This window comes from Leptonotus elevatus, chromosome 2 (genome assembly GCF_054856555.1).
Source record: "Leptonotus elevatus isolate MCC_2025b chromosome 2, RoL_Lele_1.0, whole genome shotgun sequence".
Taxonomy (NCBI): Eukaryota; Metazoa; Chordata; class Actinopteri; order Syngnathiformes; family Syngnathidae; genus Leptonotus; species Leptonotus elevatus.
The window spans coordinates 37,370,776-37,390,417 of record NC_141240.1 but is presented as its reverse complement, the minus strand read 5'-3'; the positions used below and the strand labels follow the sequence as shown (position 1 = coordinate 37,390,417).

The 19,642-nt window shown below is 40.6% G+C and overlaps 1 protein-coding gene across 1 annotated transcript in view; it reads left to right on the top strand.

Moving 5' to 3' along the window:
• Window positions 1-19,642, top strand: part of lgr6 (leucine-rich repeat containing G protein-coupled receptor 6) — a 33,129-nt gene that overhangs the window by 3,872 nt on the left and 9,615 nt on the right. The window contains exons 2-6 of the mRNA XM_086069357.1: window positions 8,699-8,770; window positions 13,606-13,677; window positions 15,376-15,447; window positions 17,867-18,082; window positions 18,188-18,259. Of these exons, the coding sequence (XP_085925483.1) occupies window positions 8,699-8,770; window positions 13,606-13,677; window positions 15,376-15,447; window positions 17,867-18,082; window positions 18,188-18,259 (504 nt within the window). The remainder of the gene's footprint in view (window positions 1-8,698; window positions 8,771-13,605; window positions 13,678-15,375; window positions 15,448-17,866; window positions 18,083-18,187; window positions 18,260-19,642) is intronic.

Here is a 19,642-nt window from a genome sequence, read left to right as displayed (position 1 = left end):
AGATACAGTACTTGAAGCAGGTGAAAAAAGCTGAAGGTTTTTTGTTTTTACCGTAAAAACACATAAACACGGTCTACATACAGTCAAAAGGCGTTAACAATTTTAGCCCTGTACAGAGGGGTTACATTGACAGCAAGCCTACGATCAGATAGGAAAGGATAATGCGCCTCTGATTTCAAAAAGCCTAGACGGTAACACATGCCATCACAAAGAAGGCTTAGCAATGTTATCTTTCCCTGTATTTCTTTTGTTGCCTCCTTCCTGTAAAAGCAGAAGAATCTGCCTGATGTGTTACGAGTAATTCCTCATCTATCTTCTATAGATTCCCACAGAGAACATGACGGCCACTTCCGTCGGATAGAAAATTGATATTTGTGCCTGAGGGGTGTTGGAAAGGAGTTGGCAGTTAGTGTTCCGGCTTGTGGTTTCCTGACATCAACCTGGGAAGCTCTTAAATGTCTCTCGGGGACAGACGGCAGGTAGACACACAATGGACACAATAACATTTCTCCAGGGGAGTGGTAAGCAGAGAAGAGACAGTAGCCCCAGTGTGCTCTGTGGAAAAAATGATCTCAATCGCAAAACATGGCATCTTGAAGGGGAACTTGAGTGAGGATGTGGATCAGGGAGGTCAATTACGTGATCTGATTGTGTATGCACCTGAGCCTTGGAGGACCTATGACATTTTTTTTAAACAGTTCTCTTTTGGACTTTGACTCACTTTTGTATATCATATGTCAATAAGATTTCCGATGACATCACATGAAAAAGGAAATGGTGGATGGATGTAAATTTTGTTAGATGACATCCTAAACAGTAAATGTCTATGTTTAGAGGCACAGTAGCGTGACGCATGTATGATAAGGGGGCTTGGAATGTGCTGCCTGTGACGTGAGGATGAGGGGTGCCTCCAACCGAGAGAATTCAGAAGGCCTACGTGGCCCAGATTCCAATTCTGCCCCTTTCTAGGCCTGGGAATTCATGGGAATGTTTGCGCGTGTGAGTGCTTGCATGAACTGTAGTTCTCCCTTTCCTACTACAGAGATGCCATTGTGTTCTCCAGCAATGCAATAAACTGCCCTACATACACGGATAAACAACAAATACACCTGTAAAGTGTACAACTGCCTATTTTAACTCCCGTATATGGTATTTAGGTTGGATAGCATATCGAATGGATTTTATGGCCATTTTATCTGTTGAACTGTAAAGAACAAGAGGGAAACTATAACCACAAACTTGTATGCTCCTACAAATCCCCAAATTGTTTAGCTTACTCATGCAAAAGATTTATATAGACACATTGAACAAGGAAGACAATATATTGAATATGGCTCCCACAAACCACACTAACCACATATAGGACGTCTTACATACGCTGTCTAGGTTTCATCTTTTCGTTGTTATAACACATCTTTACTTTGAAAACTGAATGTAATACGCATGCGAATGGATATCAAGTGAGGAATGGTACGTACAAAACAAAAGGTTGACGAGACTCTTCATAATGGGATAAAATGATTATATTCAAGGGTAAAATTGGACGCTAAGAGTGAAAAATATAGGAGTACCTATGCAATCAGATCACAGTGGCAACACAAAGCGTACGCCACATTTGTGTTTTCCATCAGCTGGGAATTATGCCACTGTAAAGAGATTTAAATGTCAAACAAGGAGGAAGAAAAAATAAAATTGGTGCTTTTTCATGCATGGCACAGGGCCAAACTAAATATATTTAAAATGACAGCAGCCACATGTCTTCATTAGTATGGGTTAAGAATTGATTTAATTCTAGATGTTATCTGTGGCCACTGTTTCATACTCTAAATGGAACAGAGAAGCGGATCTGTGAAGGCAGCGTTAATGTAGCAGTAAGACAGAAGTGGATTTCAAACGAGATCCAGTGTCCTCCTGTTTCTGCCATTCAACCAAAGGAAACCATAAAAACCCAACACCAACACATAATCAGGTTTCATCACACAAATCACCCCTGGGGATCTGCATCATACGCTGGGGAAAAAAACACCAATCAGGGATAACCTTTTGGGATCTTTGCACAAGTAGCGGAATTGTAATTGTAGGATACTAGCCTTGAAGGCAACATATTCTCGGAAGCATGGGCTAATGAGCCTTATGAGGCATAGCTTTGATTTACAAAGACAGAAAAAAGAGATGAATGGTATATAGTATATGTCACGTAAATACCATGAAAATATTAATGAACTATGAAGGCTCTATTTGTCGACCCACAACAGCTGCCTGTCAGTCCTGTCCACAAGTCGGAGGCAGTTGTATGTCATGTCGCTCACACTGTTCCAACACCTCCTGTTCCATTACTGAAGTGCTTGACCTTTCACCCCCTCTCCCCTCTGTCTTATGTGTGGGAGGACAAGACGCGGACATAAAAGTGTGTATGTGCCCTGTGCGCAGTATACCAGTCTATGAAGACTTCCCACAGGGCATGAACGGGTTTCCCATGACATGACCCCAGACTAAACAGCCGCTTTCTCCACCCGGACATCCGGCTGTCACTCTCCCCAATACTACAATCTCCCCTTTCTGCGTTATCTCTTTTTCTTTCTTCCTCCCTATCTGTTTCCTGTGCTCTTTTGTATCCAAGTCGTCCCTGTGGACATTCTTGTCCAGGTGAATGACTTCCTCACCCTCTCCCCTGCTCTTTGTGGCCCATGAATGAGAGACAGAAGAGAATAAGAGAAGGCCTGATAAAGAGTTCCTTCTGACACAAAGGGCAACGTACCCCTCCCAGGAAGTGTAGAAGAAAAAGAAAATGGGAGAAAGAAAACATCATTAGAGCATTGTAGCCTTCTTCCTGCACTCTTTATGAATGGTTGCGCGTGCGTGCAAAGTTGTGTGACCATGAGAAGAACTAAAAGCTAAAGTAGTTGGTCTAATCAAAAAAAAATGTTGAAGGTAAACACCCAGACTTCACTCTCACACATACAAACCATTTAGGCCCCATTAAAGGCAGCGCCCTAGCATCGACTAGCAGCCACATTACGTGGGATAAAAGATCCTCTTTCATTGTGGCTTTGCCTGTGTTAAAGAGGTAAGCAGAGAGGATCAGACAGGCTGAATGCAACAGAAGACCTGACTGTCATAGTGGCAGTAAAAGACAGCCAAGGTGCGGCTCAAAGTAGTGCAAATACAGAACTCAGGCCCTGTAGGCAGGGATCTAGTTGTTGCTTTTGACCAGACTTCGATATGGCCCATGCAGATAAGCTGCCTTGAAAGAAACAAATCTTACAGCCATTATTAGCTGTTTGTTGGCTGAGGGACTACGCCTGAACAAGGGGGTAATTGATTTGCTGGGATGTTAAGTGAAATAAAGAAGATCAAGACTTGAGGGGGTGGATTTTAAAATTGTATTAGGTAATTTTGTAAAAGTGTGAGTCATGAAAAAATATCCTTCCCAAGGGCAACATGCATATTTGTGTGAATGCCAAGAGCATTGTCACAATTGATATTGCATGTAAAAAAAGAAGAAGCAATTTTGACTATTTAAAATTTTACTTTACTTTACTTTACTCATTATACATTTTGTTGGCATGTTGTTTTCAATTCATTTACATGCAAGCAAGTGAAAGGCTTGGTGGATCTGTGCCTTGTTCTAGGGCACATCAATAGTGCTAAGGAAACATTTCTCCACCAACCATCACTATCTATAAGCCATACCTGTAATCCTAAAATCAAGTCCTTGTGAACTAAACTATTATAATTACGACGTGTGTTGGTTTTAATTGTAGCATATCAACAGATACAAATCCCTTGTTCGCTTACCAATTCACATCAAAGGCAACAGAAAAACAACTAATTTGCAATAATGACCGAAGATTGCCTCGGAGCACTTACTAAAATCCCCAAATTAGATAATGCTGTCATCCTTAAGATGAACAACTGATTGTATGTGCAAATATGTATGCAAATATGTATGCAAAGATGCATGCTCAACCTGATCGAGCCAATTTATTTCCTTGATTTTTAAGATTATATGGTAATATCATCAATACATTTGACCATAATATCTAAACCGTCCATGTTTATTCTTTGAGAAAATGTATTCTTTAAAGTACGTGTCTGTCTGTCTGATACATTTCAAGACTGATGCAAGACACAAACACCTGCCTGCTAAACCCATCTGGGAACATATTCACCCACCAGGGTGGTCTGTCCTGCACCCTACAAGATGCCAACGTGGCTCCTGATTGTAGTGCTGGTGGATGTAGTTCAGGTGAACCTGAGCATGAGCGTGGCTGTGTTTCATATGGCGTGGCCAGCTGTTTTGTTGCGCTAAATCATCACGCTTGTTAAGGAATGCCACCAGCTTGAAATTGTCCACAAAGGAGCTATGGGCACATTCACACCCGAACACAGAGGGGCCTTTGATCACGGGGTTGATAACAAACTTCAGTGGTTCTGCTGACGGCTAAAAGGAAATATGATGAATCACACTATTGTAACAACAGGTCGATGTAACGCCATGCTCTGTCTGAAATTTGAAGCACTGATCAGGAGCGAGGGTGCCAGAGTGACACAAGATAAAGAGACAGAGAGCCCAGGGGGATGAATGGAAATGTTGTTCTTAAGACAAACACCTTGCCATGGTTACCCAATAAATCACTTCATAAAGTCTCCAAATATCCACCGCCTGTCTTGCCTCATACGTACTCTTGAACACATACATGCGCACACACATGTACATACAGACCGAACAATATTGTATATCAGATGACAGTTGATCTGAACATCAGAACAGATGGAGTGCATCATGCGTCCTCATTTACTGTACTATTGGACTGAGCCATTACTTAAACAGGGAGACATAAAATAACAGATTTTTGCCAGTCATTTAACAGTTTGTGACGGGATGAGCAAGTATCTCCTTGTCTTTAAGGCATCATTCAGCATTAAGCAGAGATCTGAAGGGCTGAAATACCCGTGTACCTCTGCTCTATAGGAATAAATACTTTTTTGTATGATGCTCTGTGCAGGAAAAGGCAGCGAATGTGTGAGAATTCTGAAGAAAAATTAGGAAACCACAAAACAATCCTTTTGTCCACGGTGAACTAAGCCCTGTTGATTTATTTGCAAAAATGCATAGTATGTTCCAGCACTACTCAAAACACAGCACTCTAATTAATATTGCATTCTTGGATGGAATAATAATTAAACTGAATGATTCATCAGCGTAAGGGGGCCATCAGGTTCGGTGCATAGCCGTCAGCTACAGATCAGAAGTGCTGATAAAGTGCAAGTAGCCTGTTAAGACAGCACGCGACTGAACTGTATCAGCTGACAGATTTGGAGTGATGGATCTAATCATTTGTGTGCACATCATGGCTGCTGATGGAAACCATGCAGTGGCCATCAGAGGAAGTGGAGCAAAGAGTAAAAGCCTTACCCATCAGACTTCCTGTGAAAGAGAGCTACAAAAAGAAATCCAGATCGGTTCACAACTCGATAAGTAGATGAAGACATTATGATCATGGTTTATTATTTTGCTTTTTTACATGTAATGAAATCAAATACATGTATGTAGCTTGTCACTAGTAAATAGGAATTGGTAAACATGCATCACATTCTCAAAAATGTGCACCCTTGTGAAGGTAAAAACACCTTAAAATGGTAGCCCGGCCCCATGAGTTAGTAGGTGCAATGTTTTAAGTGTATTTTTTTTAGAATAAATATGTAAGTAAAAGCAGTTGACGAAGATATGCACACATAGAATACTGTATAACAGAAAGTTTTGACATCCTGTGTGTTTAAAACACACACAGACCCACATAGCAATATTTTTCCATGTATGATGTGGTGGACTTTAACCGTAAATTATACCCACCGCTTCTGCAAGCTTAGTGGAAAACAATAAGGGGTGTGAAAATGACTAACAAACATCTCACCACACACACCCCAGCCACCAACAAGACACAAGATGCTGACATACACACCGAGTCACACACAAGGATCTCATAAAATTGGAATAGAGAAACCTCAGTTCGAATTGTAAAACTTCACATATACACTGCAGAGGCTGCAAAATATAAAAAAGCTCTCACTTTCTCATTTTCTGTTGTAGCCGTTTACGCGCGCTGAAAATATCTGCACGTCACAGCGCCAGCCGACACAATGCACATGTGGTAGTCATCAATCATAATTATCATGGTTTAAAAAAGCCACAGCTGTTATTTGATTTTAAAAACAAGCCATAGCACAGCGCCTTCCAACGATACGTCAAGTTGTCAGCAGAGGCCTTGGCCTGCAGAGGAGAAATGTCTCTCTGTCTCTCTCCGGCTTCCCAGCGAGTTCGTTGGAGAGCAGAACCAAACTGAGCCACACTCAACCTTTCCCCATGACTCACCGTTTGACTTTATCTTAATACATTTTCTCTATTGCAGCTTGTTTATTCTGTCTGAGCAAAGTCGCTGCTCTGGACTTTGTTTATGGTTTCTTTAATCAGGACCAGATAATGGAAAGTTGTCTTCATCTGTAGGCGCATCATCAGAAGATGAGTGAAGTCTATACATGTTGTATGGTTATTGCTTTACGCTAACAATGCCTTTTAAACATTGTAGCAAATATATTGATAGATGTTAGGATTAACGTGTGTTGGTGTACGGAGGGGAACGTCTGCTTTCTATGCCATTTATAATATCACAACCAGTCATGTTGTTATTGCTCGTCATTGCCACTTCAGTTAACCATGTCTTAAATGAAGAACATGTTTACTTTGTTGCAATCATTTTCAAATCACTGAGTAGAGCTTTACAGAAAAAAAAGCCCACAGGACAAAAATGTAGCATATTAAAAGCATTACATTATCAGTGCGTTGTTATTGCAAGGGGAGTCCCACGTTGCCTGTCTGGCAAGCTTGTAAAGAACTAAATTAGAAAGCAGTAGAAGTAATTCGAAATGCTATTTTAAACAAGTCAATTGCGGATAAAACCGACTACAGAGGAGAAGAAACACTTGTGGCGTGAGATTTTGGACCTGATGGAGCTCAGCCTCCAGATGGGAGAGATTGAAACAAGATTTAAACTTATTACCCATATATTACAATTGAATTTGATCACATTTTCTATATGCCCCATTACACTTAACTGTTTTTATAATCAGTGAATTTTAGAGCATGTTGTTGCCATCTGAAAGATGAAAAACACTTCTAATGTAATTTGTAATCCTGTCGTTTGAAGAGGCTAGCAGTCTTCCACTTTTTTTTTTTAATAGGCCCTTTGCTACCTTTTATGGTATATTGCCCCAGCATGTCAATATGCATTTGCACTCTGAGCTGTCAGCACAAGCCTATGATGCCATTCCAGGATATTCACACAATTCAGAGACTCATTAGAACATAAGTAACAGCTAAATTGAGTGTTGTAATGGTATTGTAATAATTGCAATTGGAAGATGAATGGCCGATCTTGCAGTGTGGCGCAATGTCATTAATGAAACAGCTACTTTTCCTCTTAACGCTGGCTGAAGGCACCCAATACAAGTGTCCTTGACTGACACATTGAACCCCTCTGAGCTCTATTCTGCACTTCGACCCTTGGGGGTTCAAAAGGAACATATTAAATGTCAGTGGAGCTATAAAAAGGCTACTTAATTACAAATATAACACATCCCTTGGCAAAAGGATATGCAAAATGTTGCAAGCTCATCATATGGAAAGAAAAAAAAGTGAGTGCGGAGCGTGGAACAGACTGCTTCATATTAGCTTTTATCTTTGAGAAGGTGTCAGAACAGTTAAATATATGTCAGGAAAAAAAATATTGCCATGCAGTGTTTTTTCCACACTCGAGTCATCTGAAGCTGAATACATAGATCATACCAGCGGATCAATCAATTCAAGCCAAGTTTGGCTCACTTGACATTTGACAACGAAACAGCTAAGTCAAAACTTTCATGAGCACAGTTTACACTTGCTTGCCTGGTGGTCCGGCTTCATGAGCAAAGTATCATGGCACAAAGAAACACTCATAGTACGGGTCTCCGTCTTGAAGACCCAAGCATGTGGACTGTAAAGGCAAAGAATAGGGGTGACGTAACCCCATTGTGCATGGTGTTTGTCAAAAAACTGAGGCACAAGGTTAGATGTGCTTTCATCCACAGGCTGACATAGAAGTTGTCACTGTATAATTTCAAACTGTTGCACTGAAGGATCTGAGCACCCTCCCTCCTTAACCTCTGTGACCTCACCTGCGTCAACATTCACCCCCAACAAACATTCGGTGAAAGTGTCAAAGATCCCGAGAGATGGAGAGTGTCTACCTTATTGCAATGAGCAGAAAGGTGGAATGATATCGTTTCACGAGGAGGGGGAAAGGGACGACGAAGCTAGGTATGAAAAGAGACCGAGGGGTCAGATCACAGGAAAGTTAGTGTGAGACATCTGGAAAAGAGAAAGACTCATTGGGAAGAGGAGGAAATTAGCTGCCCAACAAAAATTCACTGGGGGAAATGTTACTACATTTTCCTCTCCTCCTCCTCCTCTTTTAACATCTACCGACTCTCTCATCCTCTCTGTGTTCTACTCCCTACTATGGATGATTGATTACCATATGAAATACAGCACCTCAGCATATAATTTACATGGCTTGACATTCTTCAAAGCCCATCGATAAGGTAGCCTGTACATTGATTGATACTTTGATTCTGTTGTTTCTCTCTCTCCTCTCTTCAGGGATCTAAGTATGAATAACATCAGCGAGATCCAGCCAAGAGCGTTCCACCGACTGCACCTGTTAACAGAACTGTGAGTATGGAATCCTTCAGCTCATATTCAGTTAATAACCTATGGTCACAACTCATACATGACAAGGAAGTCATAACCTGAGAGGCTGATCTGAGCTACCCTCAGTGACAGCGATTGATGACTCTGGCCTGCCTCTCATCTCTCCTACTGAGAAACTGCCTGAAGCAAAACCTAGTGCACCCTGGAATGACTGCTCAAAGGAACCCGATATTCACTTATAGCTGTGCTGTGCTTATAGCGTTATGCAGGTTCTGTGCTCACCACAAAAATCCTATGCTGTGTGTCTGTCTTGCCAGCTGCACAGCAAGCATGCATGCAACTCTTAGTTGAGGCAAAAACTGCTACACAAGCATCATTAGGAATGTTTTGCTGTTCTCGGCTTCTCAGCTGCCAAAAACAAGCAGATAGATGTTAAGGTGCAATGGCACCAACACTGGTTGCACCCCAAAAAGCAGGGAACCTATATTTAGATAAACAAATGAGAAAAAAATACATTTAAAAAATATTTTGGGGAAAAACACTTTTCTAGTCCTGGTATAGAGAGATAAGCAAGGAAGCTCATGAAAAACATTTTGCATTATCAATATATACACAAAAGAAAAATAAGCAAACCTGGACAAGGTGCGAGAGAGCAGCTGATGTGCGTGCATAGTTTTTGCTGGTAATGCCAGAAGACGGCAGGACAAGACATGTTGTGACTGGTAGAGTGATTAATTGTTTGATGTTTGGCTTTAGATCTTTGCATTCCCACCATCTCTCCACACACACACGCACGCACACCATTCCAATTCATGTTAAAGAACTTCACTACTATTCACTACTATTGCAAGTCAATGTTACTTCTTGAGATACCTTTCCCACAGTCTGATGTTTTCTCCACATACTTGAAACCTTAAAGACATCAAATATTTTTGATTCTCTGTAGTTTTAATGTTAGTGTTTGCTGGCCTACAGCATATTCTCTACAATGTTAGGGCTGACTGATCCCACATTCCTCTGATTAGGACATCATTCTGAGTTGTTTTAAGAAATGAATGAAATACCTTTTACTTCAAACACCTGCAAGGAGCTGTCAGTCAAACAGAACATTAAAGGATCCATTTGCATGTCCACAGATTAATGAGATTGAAGCAACACAACCTCAGGACATGGGGGATCTACAATATTTGAATTATCCTCTGTCATTAAATGCTGTACCATAATTTAAACATTGAGTTGTTTTCCAATAATATCACATTGCCAAAAAGTAGGGTGAGCTTTAAAGTAGAAATTGCTAAAGAGCCTTTATCGTAGGTTCCTTACACCAAAGATTTAACAAGTACGAAAGATCACATATCATTCTCCTTTTAATTTGTATCGTTCAAAGAGTTTTCGGAATTTAATTTATTTTCCAGTCACTCATCTCTCAATTACCTTAATTTAATTGTAAAAGTTGACAGGAAGAAACCTGCTTAACGAGAGCAGCGTACAAATGTTAACACACAGAATATATATATATATTTTAAAACAGCTCTGTGACAGGACAACAGAAAAACCAGGAGATTGTCATATTGGCCATTTTTAGTCTTCCAGGTATACACAAAGACAACTGCAGCATCTAGATCCAGTTCTATTTTTTCCATTTAGTGTGCCAATGCAGTTTTTACCCCAAAGACTCCTGCTTGCATTTGTTGTCCCATAAACATCTCCCTGACAGTTTTCCAAGTTTTAATTTTAACAACAATAATTCCAGAGGTTAATGCCAGGTTAAGTGGTTGATCCTGAGACTAGACCTCTAAACAGAAGGAGAGATCAAATTTCTGTTGATGGATGAAGGTAGGGGTGCAGCAATGAACCGGTTTTACGATTAACCATGGTTTTTTAACATCAGGATTAAATAACCGCAGCCTTTCAACAACACCGGTTATTTCCGCTCACGTGCGGTGCAAAAATAGCTATGCGGCCTGGACTAGGTTGAGTGGACGTGGGGAAAGGGGAGGCCGAAACGAAGCGGCGGTGAGTGTGGCGGAGCCGAGGCCAGGTGGGTCGGGCCTCTTGGCCGTCGCTGCCATCGCCGGGAACCACCGGCACACCGGTCGCTGCACCGCCGCTCCGTCACCACCGACCAATGGCCGGCCTCCCCCACCCTGGGACTCCGGTCCACGGCAGGGCGGGGAGTTCCCGCGAGCCCCGCCATCCACGGCCGCCCGCTGGAGAGGCCATAGGCAGAGACTTTTGAAGCCGCGGGGCCACCATCTTGGGACTCCCAAGTAACGTAACTAAGCATACGCATTATGGCTGCAAAATGCCTACATGTGTAGCGGTAAACATTTCACCTGTAAGTATGGTTGAAATGGAAAGAAATTGAAAGATGAAAGAAAAAGAGGGTACATACATTCCACTTGTTTCACATAGTGCCCAGGCCCTATTTTAAGAGTCTGTCTAATCTGCTGTATTTGTTTTAAAAGGCAGCAACTTTTCAAAAATGTATTTTCAGTTATTTATTGTTGTTAAAAATAAACCTGAATGCTGATGTGTGTTTTTTTATGTCTACAATAATAACCGTAAAAAACGTAAAGCCGCGTTTTTTTTCTCAGACAGTAATCGTACACAAAAATCTGAAACCACTGCACCCCGAGATGAAGGGTGCGAAAACGTCTTACATGCTTGTACAGACACTACAAACCACAATGTTTTAACAGGATAGCATATCACCATTTTGGCTCTGATGCAACAACATTAGGTTAAAGAAAGAAAACCTATTCAACGCAAACTGAAACACAGAGTAGAGGTTGTCCTTTGTTAATATTTATCAAGATGAAGTAGCTGGGTGTGATAATACTTATACTTAGTTAATGGCAGGGTGCTTTCATTGGTTAACTAACAGTTTAATCAGTATATTAAAATCACTGTGGTCTCTTTTGTTTAACCAAAAAGAAAAAAAAACTTTTTACTGGGTGGGTAGAAGTAGAGTTGAGTTTTTATCTATGCAGCTCAAGGGCTAATACAAGCCCAAACCATCCTGAAATCAAATTAAAAGAAAAGAAAAAACAGCTGGGGCAATGCTTCGACAAGAGCAAGGCACTTTTCATTAGAATGAGATTGATTTGGAATGATTATGAAAGCCAAAGTGCGGAACATTCCCCCATATGTACATATGCGCATATATACACAGACTGATGTCATGGAAACTCTGTGTCAAACAGAGCTAAGCGTGTTTTGGTGATGTCGATCAAGACCATCAAAACATAGTTCCACTATCCGTCTTTACTTTTGATATAATAATCCATTTAACAAATAAAGTATCCAATGAGCGCTCAACTCCACTCTGATGCAATGTTGGCACCAGCTAATGGGGAAAGGCTGGTTGGCTGGGATACTTACACATCATACCTATCATGGCTGTTACACTTGGGTGCTTCCAAAATCTGTAAAGGTCTTACTCAAACCAGCACTCAACCTCCACTACAGAGACTGTTCTTAATTTTCTCTTTCGTGCAACCTACTGTATATCTGCAGTGCATCTGTTGCTGATCCTTTAACTTCAGCAAGAAGATGCCTGAGGACGTATATATAGAGAGGCTTAGATCTAGTTTATTGGGCCTCAAGAAGGTCTATAGAAACAGTTAAACCTATAAAAGTGCCTATTGAAATGGTCCCTTGTGGCCATCTTGAGCAATAGCAATACATAAAAGAGCAAAAGGGCTTTAGACTCAATCAGGAATAAATCATTTACTAAAAAGGCTGCAACCAATTTTATATTTTTTATGCAAAATCACATTGTGCATTCAATGTCCCTTTGAGGCTTTTACTGCACTTCTCTCGGCATGACTAAATGGCACCAAAATAGCATGGAAACAATCCATTTTGTACTCTATAATCTACATGTGAGCTTGTGTCTCTATTTGTGTTGATAAACACACACTTAAAGAGTGCGAGAATTGGCAGGTCCTTGTGGGGCTGAGTGGTCCGCCAGCGCAGTTAGTCTGCCTGACACATATTTGACAGGAGTATCAGATGTCAGAGAGAGTTTGCTCACAGCCCTCGTCTGTTACCATCTGGGTGATAGTGGTGATGGTGGTTTGGAAGGACCTCCAGTATTCAATCAGTATGTGATTTGCACCAAGACATAAGGCTGTCTGATTGAAGAGCAAGAGTGTGAGGAAGAGGATGTCGGTGTGTAACATGTAACGTGTGGTTGTGTGTTTAACAAAAGTGGGTGGTCTCAAGCTGTGAAGCACAAATCTGTGTTTAAACTGTGCTTGCAGCTTCTGACCTTGAGAGTTACACTGCTGGACTCGATGCTATTTATTTGGACATCTTATACACACTCACAAATGACCATTAGGTGCTGTGTTTGATAAACAAGCTGATTGGATTGCTTGCATGAATGTGTGTGGTTTTTTTCCCTTGCTATCCTCAAGGCTCCTTAAAATGAGCCCAATTTAAATCAAGGACATGGAAAATAGCACATGCTGTCACACTACACAAAAGTGCACAACAAAAGATACTTTATTACACGCACACACTTATGTAAATATATGCACAGGAAGACAAGCAAATATTTAGTTTCATATTCAAATCAGACAATACTCACTCATCAGAGCTTCCATTGATTTCTTAAGGTTTCAGCATGTGCTTGGGGACAATAGCAGCCACACTGAAGGGAATCGAATATTATTTGCATAGTGCCCCAACACTCACCCCAAAGCATTGAGATGAAGTCATGACCTCGCTTGAAAAGTAGAGAATGAAAGAATAGGCAACTTTTTCTTATGAGACTCGTAAACTTTTATGTACTGTATATGCCTGTACCTCATTTTGTCGCACTTTCTGATCTCTATTTTGGCCTCTAGGCGAATCTCTGGGAATCAACTGAGGTATATTTCAGGCCATGCTCTCCAGGGTCTTCGCAACCTTAAAGTTTTGTGAGTAATTTCTTCCTCATTTCCACATTAGTTTTATGGCTTCAGTTGTCTTGCCATACTGCTTTCTTGTTCAAGGGTAGAGTTGTTCTCTTGACTACTTTATAAAGGTCAGTGCATCATTAAATGCCCTACCAACATTTTTTGGGGGGGGGGGGGAATCACACACCTACGCAGGTGTACTGGAAAGCAGCACGCCACCCACAGTGATTACAACAAGTGACAAAGAGAAGCCATCGTCCAACTATTTTTATGCATGCCACAAATACTACAAGTAACAAATTAGAAAAACATGCACAGCAGCTATAAAAACTTGTAGCCGAAATTTGGAGGGCAAAAGATAATAAAATGTGGCCACATTTTTAGTGGGTGTTAGACAAAGCGAATCTCTGGGAATCAACTGAGGTATATCTTGCACCATGCCCTTCAGGGTATTCGCAACCTTAAAAGTTTTACGAGTAATTTCTTCCTCATTTGCAAACTAATGGCTTCAGCCTTCTTGCCATGCTAGTCAGTTGGTGGTGAATCAAGTATTTTGGGTGGTGGTGTTCTCTTGAATAATACGCCTACTGTATGCAGGTCTGTGCATCGTTAACTTCCCCGCCATGATTGAAATTAATTTCTTCCATTCTTATAAATGTCACCCACATACAGTTAAAGTCCTGGTCATGCCACACACCGTGATTACAAAAAGTGAGAGAGAAGTCACCATCAAACTATTTTTATGTATGCTGTTAAGTACACTACAAGTAGTAAATTACAAAAACATGCACAGCAAGTCATAAAAAAATATATACAGCTGTGCCTGTGAAAATTCTTATTCATGGACTCTTTACTGGTCAACAGTCCAGGTGCAATCAATGTCCAGAGGGGAAAAAAAGTACCCAGTATAGCTGGGTTCCACAGCCAAAATCCCCATTCACTATTTGATTACCGTTTAACCAGTGAGTCCCGACCCAACTGGAATGGTTTACCAATTGTACTTTGGGTGAAAAACACATCCTAGTTCAAGAAATGGAAAATAACATTTCATCATAATGGTAAATGGAGTGCACTTACATTATATAGCAATTTATCAACACTATTATGTTGTCCAAATCAAATCAATAGTAAATTGTGTACTCAGACCATAAGAGGAATACAGTATTACAGTTTGTACTAGGCAGCAGAGCTAAGGATATTTATTCTGCTGTCCTACTTTACATTGCATTACCGTTCCTATTCTTTGGTCGTCGTCGTAATTTTTCCTTTAGTATCATAAGAATGTCAAACATATTTTTTTTATTATTTTAGGTAAAAAACCTTAGGTTTGTCTAGGAACCAATCAATTCAATAACTGTATCACACCCATGCAACTTCAGTACCATGTTGCTTTTCTGGGAAAGTAATTAGACAAGCAACCTGGTCTTTCACGTCTGAAGACTTAAAAGAGCCTACGTAACCTATACGAAATGGAGAAACAGAGAGCAGGAAGGGAAACAGAGTGTTTAATTGCTTGCCCCCCCCCCCCCCAATTTCCTCATTGCTCTTTTATTCTGAGAATGACATCAACAGCCCACCCATGGAGCTTCTCCTTTCCTCTACCTTCATTTACCTTTTCCTATTTAGGTCAAGATTCCAATCAGTAAAGAATTATTAGTTGTCTCGTGTGCCCTCACCACTTGTTCATCTTTAGTTAGGTATTATTTTTGTTCCTTTCAGAATGCTCCAAAACAACCACCTTGAAAGACTTCCTGATGATGCTCCATGGGACCTACCAAACCTTCTTTCATTGTGAGTCCAACATACACACACATATACAGACGCACAGACTTATTCACATCTCATTCATCAGGGGATGAAAAATGCCACAATCCCTTCCCCCGCATATCCCAGCCCATAGTTCCGGTGACACAATTCATACCGTCGTCAAACATCGGCCAATGTCCCTCTGCACTCAGAACAGAGTTGTCTGAGTCTCAGTCGATGTAACCGGCAACACACTTCTTGGTAGCATCTGGAAGCCATGAGGGAAACAGCAGACACTGCAGGTCAGGGAGAACATCTCCAATGAGCTGTGAAACAACCTAATTTTCCATTAATTCCCCACTCTTCCTCTTCCACTCTTCTCGCACCACCCACACTGCTATCCACTTGCTTAATGAGTGTTTGGTGGCTTAATTGTCTCATCCGTGGGGTCGACGTACATGCGTCAGCATGTGTGCGTGTGGACCTCATCTGTCATTTCCTTAACCTTGTGCGTCAATCTTAATATCATACACACAGCCAAATGCCACCTGCCCGATTTCCACATTAATAATTCATGTGTTCAAACGCATTTAGCCATTTTTCCCCCCATTGCAGATTAGTAAAGTTGTAGCAAAAGAGAGTTATATGTGCATTACAACTCACTGTCCACCTGCTTACATGCTGTTATACTGTAGGTGTGCTCAAATACACTTTGCTTATCCCCATATCTGTAAACGTGCCTAAAGGCTGGACCTTTTGTTTATCCGTGTCAAAATAAAATGTGCGATATTAATGTGAAACAAGGTCAAGTGTGTGTGTGGTCTTTGAACAATTACTATAAGAGATGGTTTCAAGTCGAGAAAACACACATACACAATGAGCCCCTGCGTAGAGACCCAGTACTTTGTCATTATAGTAATGATAAGCCCAGCATAGAAAGATTACGGTGAAAAGGCTTTGGAAAGCAAAGCTTCCCGGCGCCTCTCAGTGACATGAAGCACGTGATTAAGTAAAAAAAAAAAAAAAAATAATGGCATCACAGCACAGGATGCCTCATCTCAAACAAGTCTTATCTTGTCTCCATAGAACTAATAACATTGAGAAAATCAAGTCATCGTATATCAAAGTCAGTGAGTAAAGAGGTAAAGGAACATAATTACTAGATTATGCTCATCAGTAGGCACCAGTGAATACATTTGGTCTGGAGAATTCAGACAGATAAGCCCGAACAACTCCTGGATCGTGTAAGAGAATGTTCTCGTTCACTTTCCCATAATCATACTTCAGACTTTGATGTAATAGACAGGAAATAGCTGCTGCTTTATTGGTTTCTGTGAAACATTCCTGGTTCTGACTAGACCTTTTGGAGACCTGGCAGGTCCACTCTGAGTAACAATTATTTTGCCCTGGAGAGCAGTCCAGAAAGTTGAAGGGTCTACCACAGCTTTCATCTCATGAGTTGGGTCAAGGGCAAACACTGTCCACACATGACGGCGAGGGATGATGTTAAGCACAAAAAATAGATATTGAAAAAACTTTTCAGAAGTGGTCGATGAATATGTCGTGATACATTTGGGAACATCTGCCAGCATATAGGCTACAGTTGCCGCTTTTGATTGAAAATGCCCCTGGGGAGCAAAGCCCATAGTTCAGAGTTTAAGTTCAGATTTTACTTTGAAGTTCCCGTTTGTTTGGTGAAGCCTTGAACGGGTGACGAAGCACAGAAGGAGCTGCAGCACAAGACTCTAGGAACACAGTGAGAGACTAAACAAGACGTTTAGAAAATAACCAAGTATTAATCTGTGAGCTGACTGGTTAACAGTGGTTCCAAATTCTTCAATGTTTAGGCATAAACAGTTTTTAAAAAAAGAACAAGAGCCGGGGGGTTAGATAAATAATTAAGTGTGAAGGGCCAAAAGAAGAACAGATAGAGGATGTAACCTTGGATTCTCATTGCTATCCTGAAGGGACCATCCATCAGCCTGGACAGTGTGTATGCCTTAGTACGTTTCCTTGCGGTTTATATCACACTCATGCCAATGGCTTGAGGACACCAAGAGGAGGACAAAGGTTTGTTAGGTTTAGTCGGCTTGAAGAGATGAAAGTGAATGTGTGTGTTCAGTTTAATAAACGAATAATTTGAAAGGATGCAGTGTTTGTGTCTCAGTAATGATTTGCCAGGATGTGAAAGAAAGTCAGAAGGAATATTCTAAGGCTCTTGACACTCCCTACTTGCTAACTTCCTCCAACACTGAGGGATTATTAACCATCATATTATTCAATTACTGTACATGCCTGTACTGGTGAAGCTATAAAAAAAAAATTGCGCAGAAACAAACATTAGTGCTCCAGATGAGGGAATTAATAATAATAATAATAATAATTCTCATAATTATATTCCTGTAAATCCCAGGGCTTCATCAAAGCAACACACTACCACAAAATCCATTTTGTAACCCCACAGGCGCCTGGATGCTAACCTCCTGTCTGAAGTTCCTGCTGGCACCTTTAGAAGGGTTCGCGCTCTAAGACACCTGTGGCTAGATGACAACTCCCTGACAGAAATCCCAGTCATGGCCCTGGATGCTCTACCCTCCCTTCAGGCCATGACCCTGGCCCTCAACCAGATCACGCGTATTCCAGATTACGCATTTGCCAACCTTTCAGCACTTGTTGTACTGTAAGTAAAGAGTGAATCGGTCGCGTTTGAGGTGGTGATATATGTAGTTTGTCTAAGAGACCAGAATGTCACATTCTCTAAACAACAGTTGTGGCCTTTACCTAGGCATCTCCATAACAACCGGATCCAGACCATGGGAATGAGATGTTTTGAAGGTTTACATAGTCTGGAGACTCTGTGAGTATCTCACACATTTAGTCATATATACAAAGACAAGAAAATGTTTGAACCAAAACAATTAGGTGCAGTAATGATGTATTTTCAATATATTTTGACTCTTCTGACTACTCTTATTTGCAGGTATAATAAAGGGTAAAAGTGGAATAGAAAAGTACTCTTCTAATTCAGAGACCAAGATGAAATGCTTGCACTGTTTCCCCAAACATTCCCAAGATAATGATATATTAGCAAGTATAAGAATCAAATCTTTATAATAGTGTTTACAGCAAACACATTGCTTGAAAATAATTCAAGGACAAATTAACTCTCTGAAATGCATTGTCAAATCCATTTACGGTACTTGCATGGTGGGTCTTACAATAGTTTTCTATTATGAGGTACTTAAAGCAGGCTTGAATGTCCTTTTAAAATCCTAGTACTAAGCATGTCAATTAACAGAAATAAATATAATTAAATTAAATTGACAGACGGAATAAAGATTGCTAATGACGGTTGCCACTTTGTTACCTTACAGATTAGTGGAGTCTCTTTTTTGGAGGTCATCATCATTAAGGAATGCAGAGCATTCACAACATTCTCTAGAATACAATTGGGAACGCAGGAGCCTAATTAGAACAGTATTCCTGGTAGACTATGCTGCATAACAACCTGCTGAAGTAACAAATGATGTACTCCTTTTTATGAGCATGTATTTGGGCACATGCATTCATGCATAAAGGTCCATGAACTCAAAAAGCCCATACCATGCAATTTAAGAAGTCGCTGAGGATAATCAATTCAGATAATAGTTGGATGGATGGATGTTAAAGGAATGGAGATAAACGAGAAGCAAAAGAGTGAGAAGAGAATGATTGGAGCTGGTGTAAAGTGTTGCGACTGTAAGGAAAGACAGGTGAAACAGGGTGACAGAGACAGACAAGTACATATATAACAAAGACATTTTTCTAAAAGAATAAAAGCAAATGTAATTTAATTTGTATTTTAAGGCACGATTTTGAGGTTAGTGATATCATCAGGGTGGGTATTTTTTTTTTAAATATATAGTGAAAGGATAAAAATATGTTCAGAATACAAATGTTGGAAAAATGGAAAAATGCAGGTTAACAGTGTACACTTTCGCACGTCGTCAAGCAAGCCATACATTAACCCCCTACCCCCTGTTCCCCAACCCAGTCTTCCTGCCACCTGCATGTGAGAAATGTCAGTGATAGCAACAGTTGTTATGGTACAGTGTTTCCTGGGAAACTAATGAGAGTCAGACCCACATAATAAAGTAAGTGCTGCAAAGGTTGAGTGGCAAATACAAACTTCAAACCCTTTAGCCTCACAGAGAGCAAATGACATGTACTGTATAGCACACACGTATTAACAGAAACAGAC